The sequence below is a fragment of the Castor canadensis genome, chromosome 10, assembly GCF_047511655.1.
Source record: "Castor canadensis chromosome 10, mCasCan1.hap1v2, whole genome shotgun sequence".
Lineage (NCBI taxonomy): Eukaryota > Metazoa > Chordata > Mammalia > Rodentia > Castoridae > Castor > Castor canadensis.
Genome location: NC_133395.1, coordinates 10,482,089 through 10,500,787, shown reverse-complemented (window position 1 = coordinate 10,500,787; position 18,699 = coordinate 10,482,089). Strand labels below are relative to the sequence as shown.

At 39.5% G+C, this 18,699-nt stretch overlaps 1 protein-coding gene across 6 annotated transcripts in view; it reads right to left on the bottom strand.

Annotated features, from left to right (window-relative positions):
- Nucleotides 1-18,699, bottom strand: part of Nalcn (sodium leak channel, non-selective) — a 305,907-nt gene that overhangs the window by 75,921 nt on the left and 211,287 nt on the right. For 4 of the 6 annotated variants that reach the window (XM_074043032.1, XM_074043033.1, XM_074043037.1 and 1 more), the window contains 2 exons: nt 3,527-3,663; nt 2,046-2,187 (listed from right to left, as the gene is read on the bottom strand). The exons of the other annotated variants lie outside the window; for them this stretch is intronic. In XM_074043032.1, coding sequence (XP_073899133.1) covers nt 2,046-2,187; nt 3,527-3,663 — 279 coding nt within the window. The remainder of the gene's footprint in view (nt 1-2,045; nt 2,188-3,526; nt 3,664-18,699) is intronic. 6 annotated transcript variants of the gene reach the window in all.

Sequence of the window (18,699 nt, the reverse complement as noted above, 5' to 3'; positions counted from 1 at the left end):
CTGTTAACCTATTATTTTAGATAATTCTTTCAGAAGATTGAAAATGCTAAAAAAGAAAACAGTCTGCTCCCTCTCTAGGCTTCTTTCTTTCTTTTTGTGAGTGAGTAAATGCGCAATCTGGAAATTATAGATCAGGCTGAGAAACCTGCTATGTGTAGACACTGAAAGAAGTCACCAAGCCTAATGACATACAAGATTACCAAAATGCTACATGGCAATCAGCAAGACTTGGTGAAGAGTAAAACCTACAGAACAATTTAATTCGCTTCTTGTGAGTCTAAGACACAGGGTAGACAAAGGGGGCAGCAACTGAAATACCTACAAAAGTCAAACTAAAAAAATCAGGCCCTGCACAATATAAGAAGTAAAATCAGCAATTAACACATTGTGCTTAACTAGACTGTTAGCTCTGAAGGTGAAATTCAGTTAAGTAAAAGTCATTGATCTTGTCTGAGGACTGTAAGCCTGCTTGCTGAGCCTGATATCAAGGTGTGGTTTTCTAACAGTCACCTTTCCCGTGTAGCATGGGAAGCTAGGTGTGATGCTAGGTATTTAACACATTGTCTTAATAACTCTCATAAGAGAGCTTAAAATGAGAACGAACTCTGCTTTACAGGTGAGGCTGTCTTAACCCTGCTTCTCTCTCACAGGTAGGTCAAGCACATTCTGCCTCTCCACAGAGCCCTCTGCCTGAGTCCTGTCTTTCCTCTCTTGTCCCTCAACCTTCCTCCTCCTGTAAGGAAGACCAGGGGTTCCTGTCTCATGGCTCCTGTAATACGTTTTACTTTAATTTGTTTATGTTTGTCTTTCTGCATTAGACTATCAACTTCTAGGCAGGCACTCTACCACTTGAGCCATGCCCTCAGCTAGACTATCAACTTCTAAAGGCCACAGTTCACATCTTGCTCCTTGAATTCCCACAGCCCAGAAAAGTGACAGATAAATAGCAGATGCTTTATATGTGTTTGTTGAGTGACTGAATGAACACTGAACACTTAGGGAAATGACAAGGGAAACAGAATATAGTTATTAAACATTTATAATTTTCTTCTTTATCTTGTATATGAGTTAGCTATTAATTTTGAAGATTTGTTAAGGAATTTGTTATATGCTTAGCAGAAAGGAAGCTGACAAGGGGATGGGAAGATATTGTCCTGTTATTCACTGTTTTGTATCATATGGGGTTTCAAACCATGCTAATTAAGAGAATCAGATGTTTTTTCAAATTGTCATGATTCATCTCTTACAAACTATTATTGTTCTTTCATTTTCTAACTGATTATACTATCGAACGGATACTGATTATGTGGTTAAATTAATAGAAAATACATATGCACATACACACGTATATAAGAAGGTGTGTGTATGTGTCTTATCTGCATGCTTACTTGTTGCACTTAAGCAATACATTTTATGTCTTAGGTAATTTTTAAAAGTGAAGAAATGGGAAACTACATTTATTTAAAATTGTTAACTTAATTTGCTTTATATGCATGTGTTCCTTACTGACACTTTACTGTGGAATTGGGGAAAGATTTTCTACCCCTCTGTCCACTGATTAAAAAAAACCAAGAAAAACAGAACACGAATACGATGACGTACCTAGAGATAATTCCTGTCACTGAGTACCCAATAAATGCCATTGTTGGTGGAGTCTAAAGGCACCTGCTCTGGGTTTTCTCCCAGCTGTACCAATACTGCAAAGTCCAGGCTCTTGCACAGACCAGCAGACAGGTCATCGTTAACCTGGACGAACCCTGGGGACCCGAGCCCTTCCTGCTGCACAGGGGAAAATGCAGGTTTGAGGATGTGATGAAGGATTCAGTCACACGAAAGCCGCATGGCACAGCTCAAAAGCTGATGTGCAGAAATGAGGGACTTCAATTCACAAACTTAAAATGTTAGGAATAATATTTCTTGTACAATTCAAACAGTTTTCCTTATTACTTTCTTGAGACATTCTCCAGGACCCTAAGTAGCTCTGTGGTTAATTTCTTTAACACATGCTTTGAAAAAGTTTGGTCATTTGAGACAGTGGTTCTTACTTTTTGATCAATGTATTTGTTGTCTTCGATGGCTGACCTTTTGGAGTGATCACACGATGAGGAAGAGGCTGAAGGGAGAATTCTGAAGAGGCAGCAAGTGTCCTGTTGCTGGCGATCAATAAACTGCTTCATAAAACTCTCCCTTTGCAAATGAAGTATACACATGGAGCATCATTAATGACAGGGAACAGGTAGTGGCATTTTATAATGCCGTACCAAAAAGATCACAGAACACAAGACAAGTCATATTAAGAGTGGTGCTTGGATTTAATTACCAAAATATGCAATTTAGTGAAAGCCTCCTGAATCCTCACAGGCTCTTGTTGAAAAAAAAAAAAAAATGTCCCTGACCTAACCTTAAAGCAAGGGCTCATCAATAATTAATGGCATTTTCTTACTCCAACTGTGGTAATAAGATACTTTATCTTTCTTCTATGATTTGAAGGAATTAATTCGTCTCTCTAAACTTCCATTTATCATAAAAATCTTTGAGAAGTAATGTTACAATTAAAGGCTCAAAAAAACCTGACTCCAAAACACAGTGAGAATTCAAATAGCATCTCTTCAAATAACCCAATTCAATTAATTTTGTTTTTTAATCAAAATGCAGTCAGGTGCTGTGTAAAGGTGTTTTGAAGCAGAACGCACTGTGTGTTGATGGTGGTCCTATAAAGTTGTGTCACCTCGCCACAGTATGGCATCGTAGTGTGCATAAATACACTCTCCGCCTTTCACACAATGGTGACACCATCCAGTGACATGCTTCCCAGGTCATATACCAGTCATCAAGTGACATGCATCTGTATTTCTCTATTAGAATGCAGAGTGTTACGGAACCACATCCAGTCTCCTACTTTCCATAATCCCTCACTACAATATTTTAAAAGTAGTTAAGTAGAATATCTCATATTATTCAGGCTGTATCTGTAACCTTTTGAGCTGCCACTTGAAGACTATCCTTTTATTAAAAATAGGGGTTTTAAAGCATCTTCTATGCATTTGTCTAACCAGAGGGCAAAAGTGGTAGGAAATCAAATTAGTACTAGTGTCAAGTGCCCTATCTTTTTAAAAAGTGGGAGGAAAATTATATTGTGACCAGACATGTCAGCCTAACCAAGTGCAGTGGCAGTGCAGGAACCTGCCAGGTAGCGATTTCTGTATTTGCTTGAAAGCAGAGGACTGTGGGGAGATTTTATCCTTACATGGTGGGTCCAGGAGCTGACCTCCATCTCCACTGTCCACACTGGGCACCTTCTCCACTCATGGGAGAGACCCCTGAGAAGCCTCCCAGACACAAGCAGGTGAAGCAGCTTCTTCCCTGAGCCCAGGGCCAAAGATTTTGGAAACAAAGCAAGGAGTAGAAATATAGGTAACGACTTTGAAAAAAAAAGTCTAGCCACAGATGGGTTTGAAAGAAGGGCTGAAGCAGACTTAAAATGACTCTTTTGTCATGGAATTGAGATATACAATTAAAGAAGTACCTGATTTTAGGAACTGTAAAATCAGAAGGAAGTTTTGAGATTTTCACCATTTGTGGTCTGTTGGGAAATTTTTCAAAGATTCGCAGGCGCAAAGGAAGCTTTTCTTTGGTGTCTGCATTTGCTTCACTTTGTTTCAACTAAAGAAAAAAATAGAAGAAAAAAAGGAAGGAACCTATATTGCAAGTTACAGAAAACCAGCTTTAGAGTTGAGATAACAATGAGCAATTACAGGAAGAGCCAGTAGATGGCAGCAAAGGCCCATCAGCCATAGCACACACACAGTATTGCAGTAGACTGCTGTCCTTACACTAAAACTGAGTTCACAGAAATGAAACCAAAACTTAACAACAAAACTAAACCAGAAAAAATGTAAAGGTAAAACTTTATGTCATTTTAGTTCCAAATGTAAGCCTCTTCTCAGTCCATACATTATTTTAAAAAGATTTTTTACTTATCACTACTCATGTAAACAATAAAATTTGTTTTTCACGTATAAATGCTACAATAAGAAACAAAAGAGGAAAAGTAAATGAAAATATGAGCTACATAGTCATGCTGACATGGCGATATTTGAAAAGAGAGAAAATGTCAAGAAAATTGGAAGCAGTCTGGCAGATTAAAAAAAAGAAAAGCTTAAAACAAAAACAATATATTTGATCAATAAAACAAGTGTTTTCCATTTGTCTGTAAAGATGCTGTAGTTATAAAGCTGTAAAATATCTTTGTGAGAAATAGCAAGCAAATGTATTTACTCATGTGTGCAGTTATTGTGTAAGAGTATATGTTTTCTATTTCTACACATTGCAGCTCAGGGAAGCCAAGGTTTAACATTACCAGCTGGAGCCAATGCTGAACTAAGGAGAATCTGAGGATTGATTGTGGCTGGCAGAATTCCTTCTACACCTTCCTGCCTTCCAAGTCTGAATTTTCTTGTGGGCCCCACTGACATCCATTTACCCCTTCTTGAGGACTTCTCTGCAACCTGGATTTTACTTTTCTATGTTGGCCCTGTGTTCTGCCCTGGCTGTCCAAACTGCATCTTGTAACACTGGTCCTGTTCAAAGAGTGCATTTAGTTCACACTTTGAGAGATAAGGGAGGCAATAAAATCCATTCCTCCTTGTGGAATATGCTTTTACTTTAAAATTATTATTTGTCTTGGGCTTCTGGGGGTTAAGGGAGCTTTGATAACAAGAAGAGAGAGGTAAATCTTCCCTGCTAACCTGTATGTGGAGGTAAGAACTGCCCAGAGGAACCAGAAGTGCTGCATTTTGGAGGGAGACCCAAATTCTAATATGATAGCTGGCTCATCTGGTTGTGAGCTGGTTATGAACTTATGCGTCCTGAGTTCTGGTTTTCTCGTTTTGCTTCAGAAATTGCTCCTCCATTTTTGTTATGTAACATACACATTTTACCTGAGCCATGTGTGCATCTTATTTGATGTGGTGCGTGTGTAGCTTTTGCTTTTGGGTCTTAAATGGTAATTTCATTTAGGGAAGGGGCCAGTGCCGTTTGCTTCCTCCTCCTGCCCCAAGTGGAATACTCAGCATGGTAATGTCATGGTTTTGATGCAGATGATGGTAAGGGCACACAAAAAAATTCTACTTGCTTCTCCATGAAATGGGGCAGTCAAAAAACTGGTGCCGTGCATCACTGAAGACTTCTGAGAGAGTTGTATTCTAAAAGGTCATTGACACAACTGGTGAAACAAACATTGCTAATGGGCAAGTAGAGCACACAGTGAAAAAAAAAAAAAGCAGCTTACTCATTACGGCAGCAAAGCCATCAGTTATGTGGGGCCAGAGACAGGCTGACAGATAGATTGGGACGAAGGTATTTGCTAATTCACCCATTTGCTGACTCATTTGTTTATATACCGATGTGTTCATTTCTGAAACCAATCCCAAAGACCAGGTTCCCTGCTAAGTTCTGGGACATAAAAATAAACAAGCCTTCCTTAAGTCCAAATTACAATCAGAAAGATAGTTTTATAAACAGACAAGGACAACACAATACAATGCTTTCCCTGGAGGAGATATGAACCCAGTGCCTGGGAACAAATGTTAAAAAGCAAAGGGAAGAAAGAAGAACAAAAAGATCCAGGTGCTTTGTCTTTGACTTCAATGGACTTTGGGGGCAGCATGCAAGGTAACCCTGAGGCTCAAGATGTACCAGGACTGAATTATGCATATTCACTGTCATATTAGTTAGGATTTGTCATCAAAATGAAAAGATGGAGCTGCATGAGTGGTATGTGCCTATAATTAATTCCAGCACCAGGAAGGCTGAGGCAGGAGAATCACAAGTTTGAGATCAGCCTGGGCTACCATGACTCAGACAAGGACAACAACAACAACAACAAAACAGTAACAACAATTCTTTCCTGAAACCTTCTTGGCAGTCCACCCTCTGTCCTCATTAGCACCAACCTGGTCCCCTCTTACCCCCGTTTTGGCTCTTTCTCGTCTGTTCTTCATTCTGTGGTTACAGAAATCTCCCTTTTGTACTTCAACCTTTCAATGGTATTCCACTACTAAAATCTGTAAATGCTTAACCTGGGCTTTGAGGTCCACTTTTGCTCTGCCCCACCTGTGTACACTCAGCTTGTCCTATGTGTAATCAAATTTTCTTCCTTCAGATTCTCAAACAGAAACTGTCCCAAGCCCTTTGTGCCTGTGGTGCCCAATGCTGCCCCCTCCTTCCTCTTTCTGTCTCAAGCTTCATTAACTTCTGCTTGTCCTCCAGACTTTAGTTCCCTTTATAATTCCAAAAGAACGTTTTTCTGACCAATGTGATCTCTTATGAGAACACAGCATTTAGACTGGGTCACAGCAGGTTGCTGTTTGTGTTGGTCAAAGCCGACAAAAAATCTGCAGTTTCTTCTGGTTCAACCTAACACAGGGTTTCCTAGGACTGCTGTACCCAGTTACTACAAGCCCTGCAGCTTAATGCAACAGACACTGCCAATGTTAGCATTTGGGAAGGTCACAATCAGAAATCAAGGTTTTGGCTGGGCCTGGCTCCCTCTGAAGGCTCCAGGAAAGAAGCCCTCATCTCCTCCCAGTTGCTGGTGGTTCTCAGTTGCCCTTGGTGCTCTTTGGCTTGTGACCAACTTACTCCAATTCTGCCTCCAGTGTCATATGCCTTCTTCCCTGTGGGCCTCTCTGTCTCTGTTTCTGACTCTCCCTCTCCTTTCTCTGATGGAGACTCCAAACATCGGAAGGTGCCACTCTCCTCCAGAATGATTAACTTAACCATTCACTTCTTCAAAAGCCCAATTTCCAAATGAAGACTTATTCCAAGTTTCAAATCAGACATGAATTTTGGAGAGAAACTATTAAAACCACTGCACACCCCAGTGCCATCATTTTAAATGATATTGTGCTGCGTTTGAACCATGGAGCTCTTTCCTGAGCCTGTAAACCTTATGTGCTCAGGGACCATGCAGGGTTTTCCTCACTCTTCCATATCTAGTGCCCAGCACAGTAGTCTACACAGTCAGCTATGCAAATAGATAACTGCGCTAATCAAGTAGCAGAACAAACTCGCAGCAAATGACTGGGAAGTAAACAACAGGCTTCTGGGCCAATTCTGAAGGGCAACAGAGAAGCATACAGTGCCTGTGTTGACTGAATACATTTGCTGGTGTGGAGCACAGGTGCCCTATGCTCATAGACTGGAATAAAATTGACTCTTGTGGCATTGAACCTGAACTGACGTTTGTCACAGACAAGCTCATGCATAAGTTTAGCCCAAGTTCGACTTACGTCCATAGTTTTATAAAGGAACAACCTGGGGAGATGACAAGCTATAATTAATCAAATATTCTAGACTTTAGTGCATAACATATAGATCACTAGCATTAAAAACAATATCGCTAAAAAAAAATACTGCTTACATGAGATCCATTTTGGATCTCATGCCATCTAACTTGCACTAGAGATATTTGTACTTTCAGAGCTTGTAATCTCCTTATGGGCAAGATTCCATTTTTAAGTTTCCTTTTATAGCACCTTCTAGAAAGTAGAGATAGGCTAAGTGGAAGTGAATCTGAGCTCAGCATGAGTTGGCCGTTGTACCATAAAACTACGTAGAGCCAGGGGGAAGATCTTTTTGATGACTCTGAAAGTTCTTCACCATTGTGCAAATCTTCTCAAATACTGGGCCTTGTGGCTGAAGGGTTATGCAGTTAAACGAGAGCAAGATGAATAGGGGCTTTAATTGTTGGCACCCAGCTCTCATAGTTGGGGTAGGTGAACTGCTTCCTACAAGAATGAAAGGTCCTCATTCTGAGTAGCAGTGACCATGTGCTTTTTCTGTTCTCAGTAGATAAACAGCACTAAGGATGAGTGCACACACATCCGGGCCCTTGCCAGTCATCCCTACGTGTACACCAGCCAGAACAGTGTGCACGATCACAGCACAGCAACATCACCCTCTCAGGATCACAAACACAAACCACTCAAATACCCATCATCGGTAGAATGGAAAAATAAATTGTGTTTTATTTAAACATCGAATGAGTGAGCTATATCCTAACACAAGAAGGTGGTTGAATTTTTCAATGCAACGTTGAGGGAAGGAAGCCAGACACTGTAAAAAGTATATACTGGGTGATTCCATCACCTAAGTTCAGTAAGCTGTCACTGCTGGTGTTTGTTACTGTCAGCATGGCGACTGTCCTGGGTGAGGGCGGAGGACTGTCCTGGTTAGGAAGGGAAGGGTGTGAGGGCAGGGGTTTGTAAGGTACAGTAGCTACTTCTCGACCTGTTGAGTTTGTAAAAAGTCAGTAAAATGCCTCTTTTTATATGCCTATCCTAGTTCAGGGAAAAGCTAAAAAGAAAAGGGGCGAGTGGCACAGTAGGGCAAACTCTGCGCTTTTACTTCAACACAGTCAATTACCAGGCCCAACCCTGACCCTTTTTCCTTCCCTGGTCCATGAGCCTGACTAAGACACAAATAGGGAGAAAGGAAAAAAGAGCAACTTGGGAGTAGGCTGTACGTGTGGAGGGGAGAAGAAGCATGGGGTAACCAATAAATAAAAGTATTTCATGGTGCTTTGAAGTCATGTAAGTTTCTTTGCAATAAATGGCAGCCTATCTTTTACTCAAATTCTTTCTCTTTCCTACATCTAAGCACAGATTTTCCAAGAGTAAGTCTACTGTGATGTAAATGAGTGAATAATATCAATAAAATAACTGGATATGAATTTAAGATCATTGTACCATCCCCCAATCAGGTTTTTTAACAAAAAGTAATTATAATTGTAAATGTCAATTAAAATTCAAAATCCTGATTCTTGAAGGGAAGAGACACAGTGTGGCGAATGCTAAGATTTTCCTTTTTATGTTGAAAAACCCAATGTAAAGAACAGTACAAAGGAGGGAGCTGATAATGACTACAACTGAGTCTGAAGTCTGCTGCAATCCAGAGATCAGATGATAGCTTTGTGACCGAGCCACATGGCAAGAGAAAAAAAGCATATTTGCAAAAGAGAAATTAGAATCAAAGAAACAAATTTCAAACCTCCAGGTTTAAAAAATACAAATCATCTAAGCATGCGTGTTCTATGGCTCGGCAACTGTCTTGCTGAGATATCACTGCATGTCGGGCAGCTGAAAGCCTCTTGCTTTCCTGGGCTTCTCAGGAGAGTTGGGATGTAATCGCTCTGCAGGACACAGACCCTGCTCTGCCTCATCGCTTAAATCTTCCACCGCCCAGCCTCTGCTGTCTTCTGTTAAGATATTCATACGTGATTCACTTTCACTTCCTTTCTGAATGCTGTGACAAATAGCTGAATTGGAGAATTACATTAAATAATTTTTTTTTTTGCAATTTTTGTGTGATTTTCTAAAAGAAAACAGTTTAAAAAACCATCTGGACTTATGAAAGATTTTCATTTTTAAGTCAAGCCCATGCTAGTTGGAGAAATGTGCACAGATTTGTAGATTAATGTAATCAAAGAGCAGTTATTTGTTTATTTTTTTGGCTCTTCAGTATATGAAAAATGACCACATTAGGTTCAGTCAGAAAAAAAGAATTCCCCTTCTTTGTTATGCAAATAAATTAGGGCTGAATTCTCTTTCTTTCTTTACACAATGGCATTTGGTGGCTTTCCTGCATCTGTACTGACATAGCAACTCAGAATACAGTCTACCTAGAGCATCAACAATTATTTTTCAGGGGAGTTTCCCTAGCTAATTTGTTTCTGTGATTCTACAACCCAAATTACACAGCTTCTGAGTTAAGACAGGTGGGATAGCTGAAGTAATGTCCAAACACATTGGTTTTTAATAACATCCCTGTGTTATCATAAAACCTTGATATAAAAATATCTTTAAAAATCCTTCCCTAGCTTGTTAAATCCAATAGAGAATTTCTTAAGAAGCGGGCTTTTTATTTTTTGCTGTGGGCAGAGGTCAGTCAGTTCTCATGATTGCACATAAGTCAGCAATACCATATACTTCTAAAATATTTCCTTTCCTAAAGATTTGTGGCTAATTTTCCCCCAACCTCTTTAAAAAAAAAATCTTTAATAAATCCAGTACTGCCAAGGTCAAACTCGGGTTTTAATTGCTTTGGCATATCTACTCAAGCCATCCATTGGAGGGCTTAATTCATGGTTGACCTATGGATCACAGCAACTCTACATTTTTTATGACAGCTGGCACCCCAAAATGTTCACAGTAATTTTATAACATGAGCTGATTAATTGCATGTGGTATTTTCTTTTCTGATCTCTCCACAGCTTCCAGTCTTTGACTCCCTTATCCATCCACACAGCATGTGTGGTAAGGAAGTGGGGGGAGAGCTGTGTGCTAGGAGGATCTGGGTCACAAGAGAATGGATTGGTGGCTCTGAGCTGGCTGCTTTGGGAGCTCAGCAGAGCACTTACTCGGGGCTGTTGCTTTGACACCACTTTGTGACATCCCTGAAATGTGCATGAAATGTTTACTTTCACGCTCTTCACACTGAACTTAAGATCTTACAAGCTTTAAATGTCCTTCAGAAGGTTACTTGGAGCAACAAGGTAGATAATATTTGCAGCAATGCTAAGCTAGCAGCAACTCTAATAAATTAGTGAGAGATAAAAGAATCTATTCAAAAGCTAGAATGCCTAATTATGTTGGATGGATAATTTTTACTTATATTATTGCTTGTTAAAGTCCCAGTAATGGAATTAATTATTTCTTAAAGTCAGTGATGCTAAGTAAAGACTGCTTCTGTATGTTTTTTTTCTTCTAGATCACAAACTCCTCTACTTTACATAATATCTTTCTTCTGTTATTCAACTGAGACACAGTTATTTCCATTTGGGAATTTACTGAGTCATAGAATTATTCTCATTATAATCAAAATTCATTGTTTTGGTCACCTCAAATGAAATTATATTAGAGCTCCATGTTAACTAGATACTTGGTTCACATTATGGGATGACTATCCAGTAATAGGAAAAAAAATCATATTAAAGGGAATTAAATATATGTGTACAGACGTATATATTTACTTAATACAAAGCAATTAAATAATCTATGACATTATGTGTATACATACAAATGTATATATAGTACGTGTGTGTATACATGCTCATATAATTCCCCTTCCTGTTTTGATTTAAGAAACATACAGTATAGCATAGTCTAAGAACACACAGTAAAAGAAAATAGAAGACACAGATTTTTAAGTTTTGGTTCAGTTTTATACTGTCTTAAGCACTTTGGAATTCAGTGTTCTGAATTCCAAAAATGAGAATTTTTATTCTCTTATATATTTGCCAGATATATAAGTGAGATAGCATAGTGCCTGCAATTTGAATGGCAAGCTCTGCAGGAGAACAGTTTCATCTGAGCGAGGGGACAGAGGAAAATGACAGGCACGTGCTCTCTAGTCTCTTTCTCCATCTGGTCTGGGACCTCCTCACCCTTCCCTCTCTTTGATATGTTGATTGACATTTTCTAAGGACTCTTGGTTTTAAAAGTGAAAGCAGAGGCACACATTTCTCTTGATCTTGTCTCCTTTTCTCTTCTTCTTCTCTTTTTCAAACTCACTTCTGGGAAGAGATGCCCATGTGCTGTCTACCTTGCCCCCTGCTCATCTTCTACCACTTTGGGTGTCACGTTTCCAGGTACCACGCAGTGTGGCTGCTCTTCCCTGAGTCACTGACATCTCCACATGCTACCAACTCCAGCACTCACTTGGTCACAAGGGTTTTATTTCATTATATCTCCCTAACCAGTTCTAACTAATCTAGTTCTCCTAACTAGATTTCCATCTTAGTCTCATCCCTTTAAAGGCATCCTTCAAAACACCAAAAAAGAAAAGAAATGCCATTATGTTCCCCTGGTCCTCAAAGAAATTCAAGGACTACCGATTGCGTATAGAAGAAACACTAATCTTCTGAGTATGGCACGAAATATCCTCCAGTGCCTTGCCCTTCACGCTCTAAGCTTTTAGGTTGTGTCTCCCTCCCACTCAGTTATTTCCTATGTGATTTCACAGGCTACATTGCCCTCCTGCCTGATCACATCTTCTTCTCTTGTATAACTTACAGAATCCCTTCCTCCAGGAGCAGTTCTCTGAACAACAACTGGTGGCTGAGTAGTAAACTCAGTAGTAAACTGAGTAGTAAACACTGGATACTGTTCTCAACACTTTGCACAGTTAATATTATTTAATTCTTAAAATAGTTCCCTGATGTACGATCCACAATTAGCACCATGTTCTGTCATATTTCCCATGAAGAAACCAAGGTCCAAGGAGCTTAAATTGCCCAAAGTCCCACAGTGAGACATGTCACAACCTGAGATTTGATCACAAACCTTTTGGTTCCTGAGTTTGAAGAAGTGTTTTATCTTGCATCCTCAAATGTTTTTAAGCAAAAGATGTACATTTACTTTTGCAGTGTTGTACTTGCTATTCATTTTGTTTGGGACAGTTTCTCTCACTTTCCTAACAAGATTCTGTTCATCATTTTTGACATGTCGTGTATGGTCTGCTTCTAATCTGAATTAGGCACCCCTTTCTCTGTATGCATCACATTTTTCTCTTCCCTACTTCCCAGGGCTTTGCAAAGTAATTTTCTAATTATATATTATATGTCTTTCCACTACTCAGATGACATATTTTTAATTAAGGCAGGACTCTTTGTGGTCCGATGGCCTCAGGTACATTTCTACACATAAGATGGTGATAAGATGAAAAGCAGGGAAGGCAACATCAGTGATGAACCACAAACAGGCAAAGGCGAGTCATTTGTGATCTTTCTCATCACTCTCCTACGCTTTCCTTGAGTTCTTTACAATGTGAATTCATACACAGTAACCAGAACATGCAGTCCATCCAATTTCAAATGAGTTACAATATTGGCAAAGACAGCACAGGAGAGATGACAAGTCACATTGGGTTTTTCTTGGGAACAAAATCGTATAAGCTCTTGGCTCTTGGCAAAGAATGTACTCCTAATGTTTTAACATCAAAAAAGCATGACTAAGTATGAATTCGATAGAATGTATTTATGATACGAAATGCCATAGATGTACTCATCTTTGAATAAGTCAACACAGCCAGTTTATATATAGTGTTTTTAGAATTTACCATAGAAAATTCTTATCCTTTTAAAAAACACCCACTTTATTTTGAAATTGTTTTATTCTTACATTAGAGTTGCAAATAAAGTATAAAGAGTTACTATATGCCCTTGACCCAGTTTTTTCTTTGCTTTTCTTTTTATCGTGGTAGTGGGGTTTGAATTCAGGGCTTCTTTCTTGCTAGGCAGATGCTCCACCACTCGAGCCATTCTGCCAGCCTGACCCAGTTTTTTCTTCTGTTATCATCTTATGTAATCACAGAACATTTCAAAACTAAGAAATTAACCTTGGTCAAATACTTTTAACTACAATATAGGAATTATTTGGAATTCCCAAGTTCTTGCACAAATGCCCTTTTTGTGTTCCAAGATTCCATCCAGAATATAACATTACATTTCATGGCCATATCTCCTATACTCCTCCTGGATGGAACTCAGATCATCCTTGATTTAAGGAACTTGATGGCTTTGAAGTGCACCAGTTGGGTAGTTTGTATAGTGTCCCTCAATTTGGGGTTTCCTGACGTTTCTTCAAGACTACACTGGGGTTTTGGAATTTGGGGGGAGAACACTATGGAGGTGGTAGGCGCCTCTCATCATATCGGGAGTACATGATATTAATACATCTTATTATTAATACGTAGTGTCAACTGTAGTCACCTGCGTAAGATGATGTCGGCCAGGTTTTTTCACTTTGAAGTTAGTGTTTCCCTTTTCTTTTCCTGCTCCATTACTAACTCCAGCTCATCCTCAGGGGAGACCAAAGAAGCTGTATCTCTTTGGAGGGAGGCATATCAAAGAATTTGTGGACAGCTACAATTATTAAAAATTTTATGTGGAGAGGGATTCTTTGAGGCCATGCAAATATCCTATTTGTTCTTAAAGTTTCATACATTAATTTCAGCATTCATCAATAGGAATTTCCTGTAGCAATTATAACTGTGGTGTCCTAATGATGAACTTTAGTTTTCTTCATTTATTATTCTATTAGTTGTATTTCTCTATGTTAGTTATTTGGAATTATTCTGTGAGAAAGAGTTGTTCCTTCTTTCCAGTTATTTATTCAATCATGTATTTATGTGAATGTGGTTTTGAGGTTGTTTATTTCATTCTTCAGGTAATAATAAAGTACTTTATTGGTTCCTCTACTCTTTACATATACTTTCATATTCTGCCTCTCTCTCTTTCCTTTCTCAACTCCCTTCCACCGCCCTTCTCTCAGCTCTTCCTTACTTTCTGGCACCACAAAAGGCAGAGATAAGAATCTTGGTTCTAGGCTTTCCCACTGTTTCCATATACACAGCCTCCCACTTATCCATGTGATATGTTTCAAGACCCCCGCCCCCAGCGAATGCCTGAAACCACAGGTAGTACCAAACCCTAATATATATTGTGTTTTCTCCTATGCATACATGCCCATGGTAGTTAATTTTTAAATCAGACATAGTAAGAGGTGAACAATAGTAATGACATAGAACAATTATAATGATACCACCGTAATAAATGTTACATGAATATGGTGTCTATCGCAAAATATCTTATTGTATTTTCACCTAAAAAGGAAGTGCTCTGTAGCTTCTCTTTGCACATCTGAATTGCTAGCATCATTGCTCTACTACTCTTCTGCCATGGGGCTATTATTAAATACATAGGGATTATTTAACACGAGCACCATGGTAACAGTCTATTCGAGAAGACAGATGGCTACTAAGTGACTAATGGGTGTGTTGAGTATAAATCATGGATACCGTGATTTGTGTCCTATGTGGGACAGGGCAGAACTATGGGATGGCCTGAGATTTCATCACACTGCACAAAGCAGTGTGCAATTTAAAACTTGTCAATTGAACCTGGGCTTCTGCTACTCATTGGGCTGAGACAAGAGGACTGCGTGAGCCCAGTAGTTTGAGGCCAGCCTGAGAAAAATATAGCAAGACCTTATCTTGAAAAAATAAAAATAAATTAAAACTTATGTTTTTTTTTTTGTTTCTGGACTTTCACACTTAATATTTTTGGGCTGAGGTTGACTTTGTAAAACCAAGAAAGGAGAAACTTCAAAAAGGAAGATTAAAGTATTATTGGTACAGGGCTTGCTCAGCAAAAACATGTAAGCAGTGTAAGTATGTTCACTAAACCTCATGCACACATATGTCTATTTAGTTTTGTACATGTTTGCCTATATGTATGCATGTGTCTTACATAACCATAGGACCATGTATATGTCTCCATCTATCTCTCTGTACCTGCCTATCTGTCTATCTGGAATAAACCTGTCTTGTTCAATTTATTACACATAGTTTTGACCAAGCACAGTAAAATGAGTAACTAATCAAGTGATTAATGAAGATCAAAAGGAATTTGAAAATCAAATAGTTTGAATTTCCAAATGTCTATTACTCAGCTCAGTTGAGGCAGAGCAGTTCTCAGTCAGTCCTGTCTGTTCTCCTCAGTTGTGTTTAAATTGTATGATCTGCTGAGTGTTTCCTTGCACTTAATTTTGTGAAAATACAGTATGCCTCCAAGAAAGTAAATGGCGATTCCCCCAAAACAAAGAAAAAGCTAATGTGCTTAATTTAAGTAATAAATTCAAAATCTGAGATTTGTTGGAAGGCGGCATGTCTTTAGTGGAAGCTGGGTGGTGTCATGGGATAAATGAATGGAGCATCTGGACTCCTGCATCTTGAGCTTTCATGGTTTTTCCTCAATGGCAGTCTCTTTGGAAACCCCCAGTACTAAGGGCCTACTGTACCTATCTTTTCTCGTTAAACAAACTAAGTCCATACTGGTACTCTAGTTGCAGTCTTGCATCACAGGATTGGTTTGTTCTGGCATCTCCCTTTTGATTAATTAGTACTTGTTTTTTGCCAGTGTCAAATCTAGTTCCTTATTGTTTTTCACCTGACTGCATATAGAAAGTTCTATGAGTAATGGCATTCACCGTAAGACAGAGCAGATTTTGGACTGGAGCCTCCACATTGGGTGGGGTTTGGACCTTTCCTGGTAATGATCACACATTTCCAGCACCATTCCTCAGTGTGCTTGTGGTCAATTGTAGAGTTGTTACATTTTGCAGGGAAAACATCAGACCAAATAACATGCAATACAAGTTTCTCATTTTCTAGAAAAACAATCTAAGTTACTCTTTTGTTAATATCAGAGTACAAAAAAGTTCGTAGTTGTTTGGCTGTGTACGAGAATGTGGGAGATGCAGCATGTCCCACTGTGCCTAGCACTGAGCAGATTTTTGGAGCAGGATGCCAGGAAAGGCCAGTAGTGATATTACTAATCCTCCATTACAGGAAAGCTGAATTGTGAATAGAGGAAAAGACTGGTCTAGTATTCCTAGACAAATTCCATAATTTTTGGTCAATTGTGGTAATTGCAAATCCATTCAGTGCAATCCAGTCTTGTATCTGATCCAAACTCTATCTCCCACCCCACTGAGATACAAGTTTGGCTCATAGCTTTGAACCAGGGAGAGGACATGATCTCCTTTCATTAGATAATAATAATGGGGGCTTCTCTAGGGTGGAGGCTCGGCTGGAAGATGAGGGGAAGATGTTCCATCTTAGGAAGCTGCCCACATTTCACAGTGGTCCTTATTCTGGTTTGGTCTGGGTCTAAACCTGTTCAAAGCATATGGTCTTTGCTGATAGGGAAACATACAGCTTCTGTGATTTTTCCTTTTTTTTTTTTTTTTGCCACTGATAGCTTTGCTCCAGCCTTCAGTAGCCAAAGACTTCTTAAGACAAAGGGAATCTTGTCTTCCTTGGGCTATTTCCCTCAACACACTCTGATTGCAGCATCTCTTGGCTTGATCTCTGCCTGAGCAACCCTCTGGCTTTGCAACCTTCCTCTAACATCTGTCATGGTAGCCACTGACATCCCCTCTGTACTCTCCAAGGTAGCAAAGAACTAGGAGGGGATGGGGACTAACCCTGGGATTAGTCTTAGAGAGAATTCTTTTGGACAATCCTGCAAGCTGCTGCCCAGTGTACTCTGACTGGTCTCACACCTTCAAAATAAGAAATCTTTTGACCACACCTGGCAAGTTCACTTTGTTTCCATCCCCACCTTACTCAGAGCCAGTGACTGTACCAAGGAATCCTCCTGGTCCTCTAGCTCAGCAAGCTTCAGCTAGAGGACTCAACATCTTTTCTCAGGCACCCTGATTCTGACCATGACTCTCTGGAGGTGCTCTCTGCAACCTGCTCTGGGAAAAGAAGGAATGATCTCTTTACATACACACTGCACCTCTGGTAATACACCGTTATTCCTTACATCCAACTCTATTGACTGGGAATGGTTAACGGGGCAGGTAATAAGGAATACAAAGCAGGTTCTGTTCCCATTGGTTGTCTCTGGAAGGTCAAATCTTATATGGTGAAGTACTTATCTCTAAGCTTTCAGTCACCAATCCAGAGTGAGACAAAATGACCCAAAGAAAAAATCTGTTGGGCCATGTGAGTATCCAGGTAGGCATATAATTCCTTTCCTAACTCTTCACAGTTAAAAATCATAGGAAAGTGGTAAATTTTGGGAGTAAGTTTTGTGAATGTCAAGGAATGGATATGACATTCATGACTTTTATTCTTTCATTTTATCCATGCACAGATAAAAATGTTGCTGTCTGACAGCATTTATTAATGCACCCCAGGTCTTTATTAAGGGGAAATTGCATGGGTGACAAAATCTTATTGACCCAAGAGGCCAATGCTTACAAAGGGCTCAGTGTTGGCATCTCTAGCCTCAATACAAGTTAGGGACTTCCTTGTTCCAGCTTTTCATCATGACATAGCTGTCGCCCCCTAATGGCTCTGATTACCATGTTGCCTGTGCTGGGGTCTGAGGTTTGGGAGGATGGGAGGGTGTCAGCAAGTACTCAGTAATGAACAGGAAAGATACGTTACCAAGCCTCTACAGCATGAACAACAATGAAATAGAACAGACGGCAGACATAAATGACAGATCTGGGCACAGTGCATGTAGTGAAATACAACTCCAGTGGGGCAGGCTCAGACTTATGAAAGTCAAGTGCAGGAGTCCAAACTTAAATGCCATGGATCAGGAAGATAATATCATCATTAGTCAAAATGGTAGAAAACAATCATGTAGGAGCTAAGATCAAATTAAAGAAGTTACATGGGGTCTAAAGATATAGGCTGAGCAAATTTGGGAGTTCAGCCAGTAAAGTTTATGCAAATATTCTCAAATCCTATATGCTCTGAAATCTGAAATACTTCTGTTCCCAAGCATTTCAGGTAGGGGATACTCAACCTGAATCGAAATCAGACTTACGAGCAGAGAATTTATTTGCTTGGTGCCTGGTGTGGTGTCTCCTTCATAGCAGGGACTCAAGTATTTGTGAATAAATGAATAACCAAATGGTAGCGACACGGTGGGAACAATGGAAAAGTATTTGAACTGCTAAGAAAAAGAACCAGACAAGCTATGTGAAACCTGAGTCTGAAAGGCATCAAGGCAGTGACAACACCTCAGTGTGTTCATGTGTTGTGTTGAGGTCTACAAGGGTAAAACTCATTATTCTAACTCCTCATAACAAGTCATAACACAGCTATGAAAGTGCC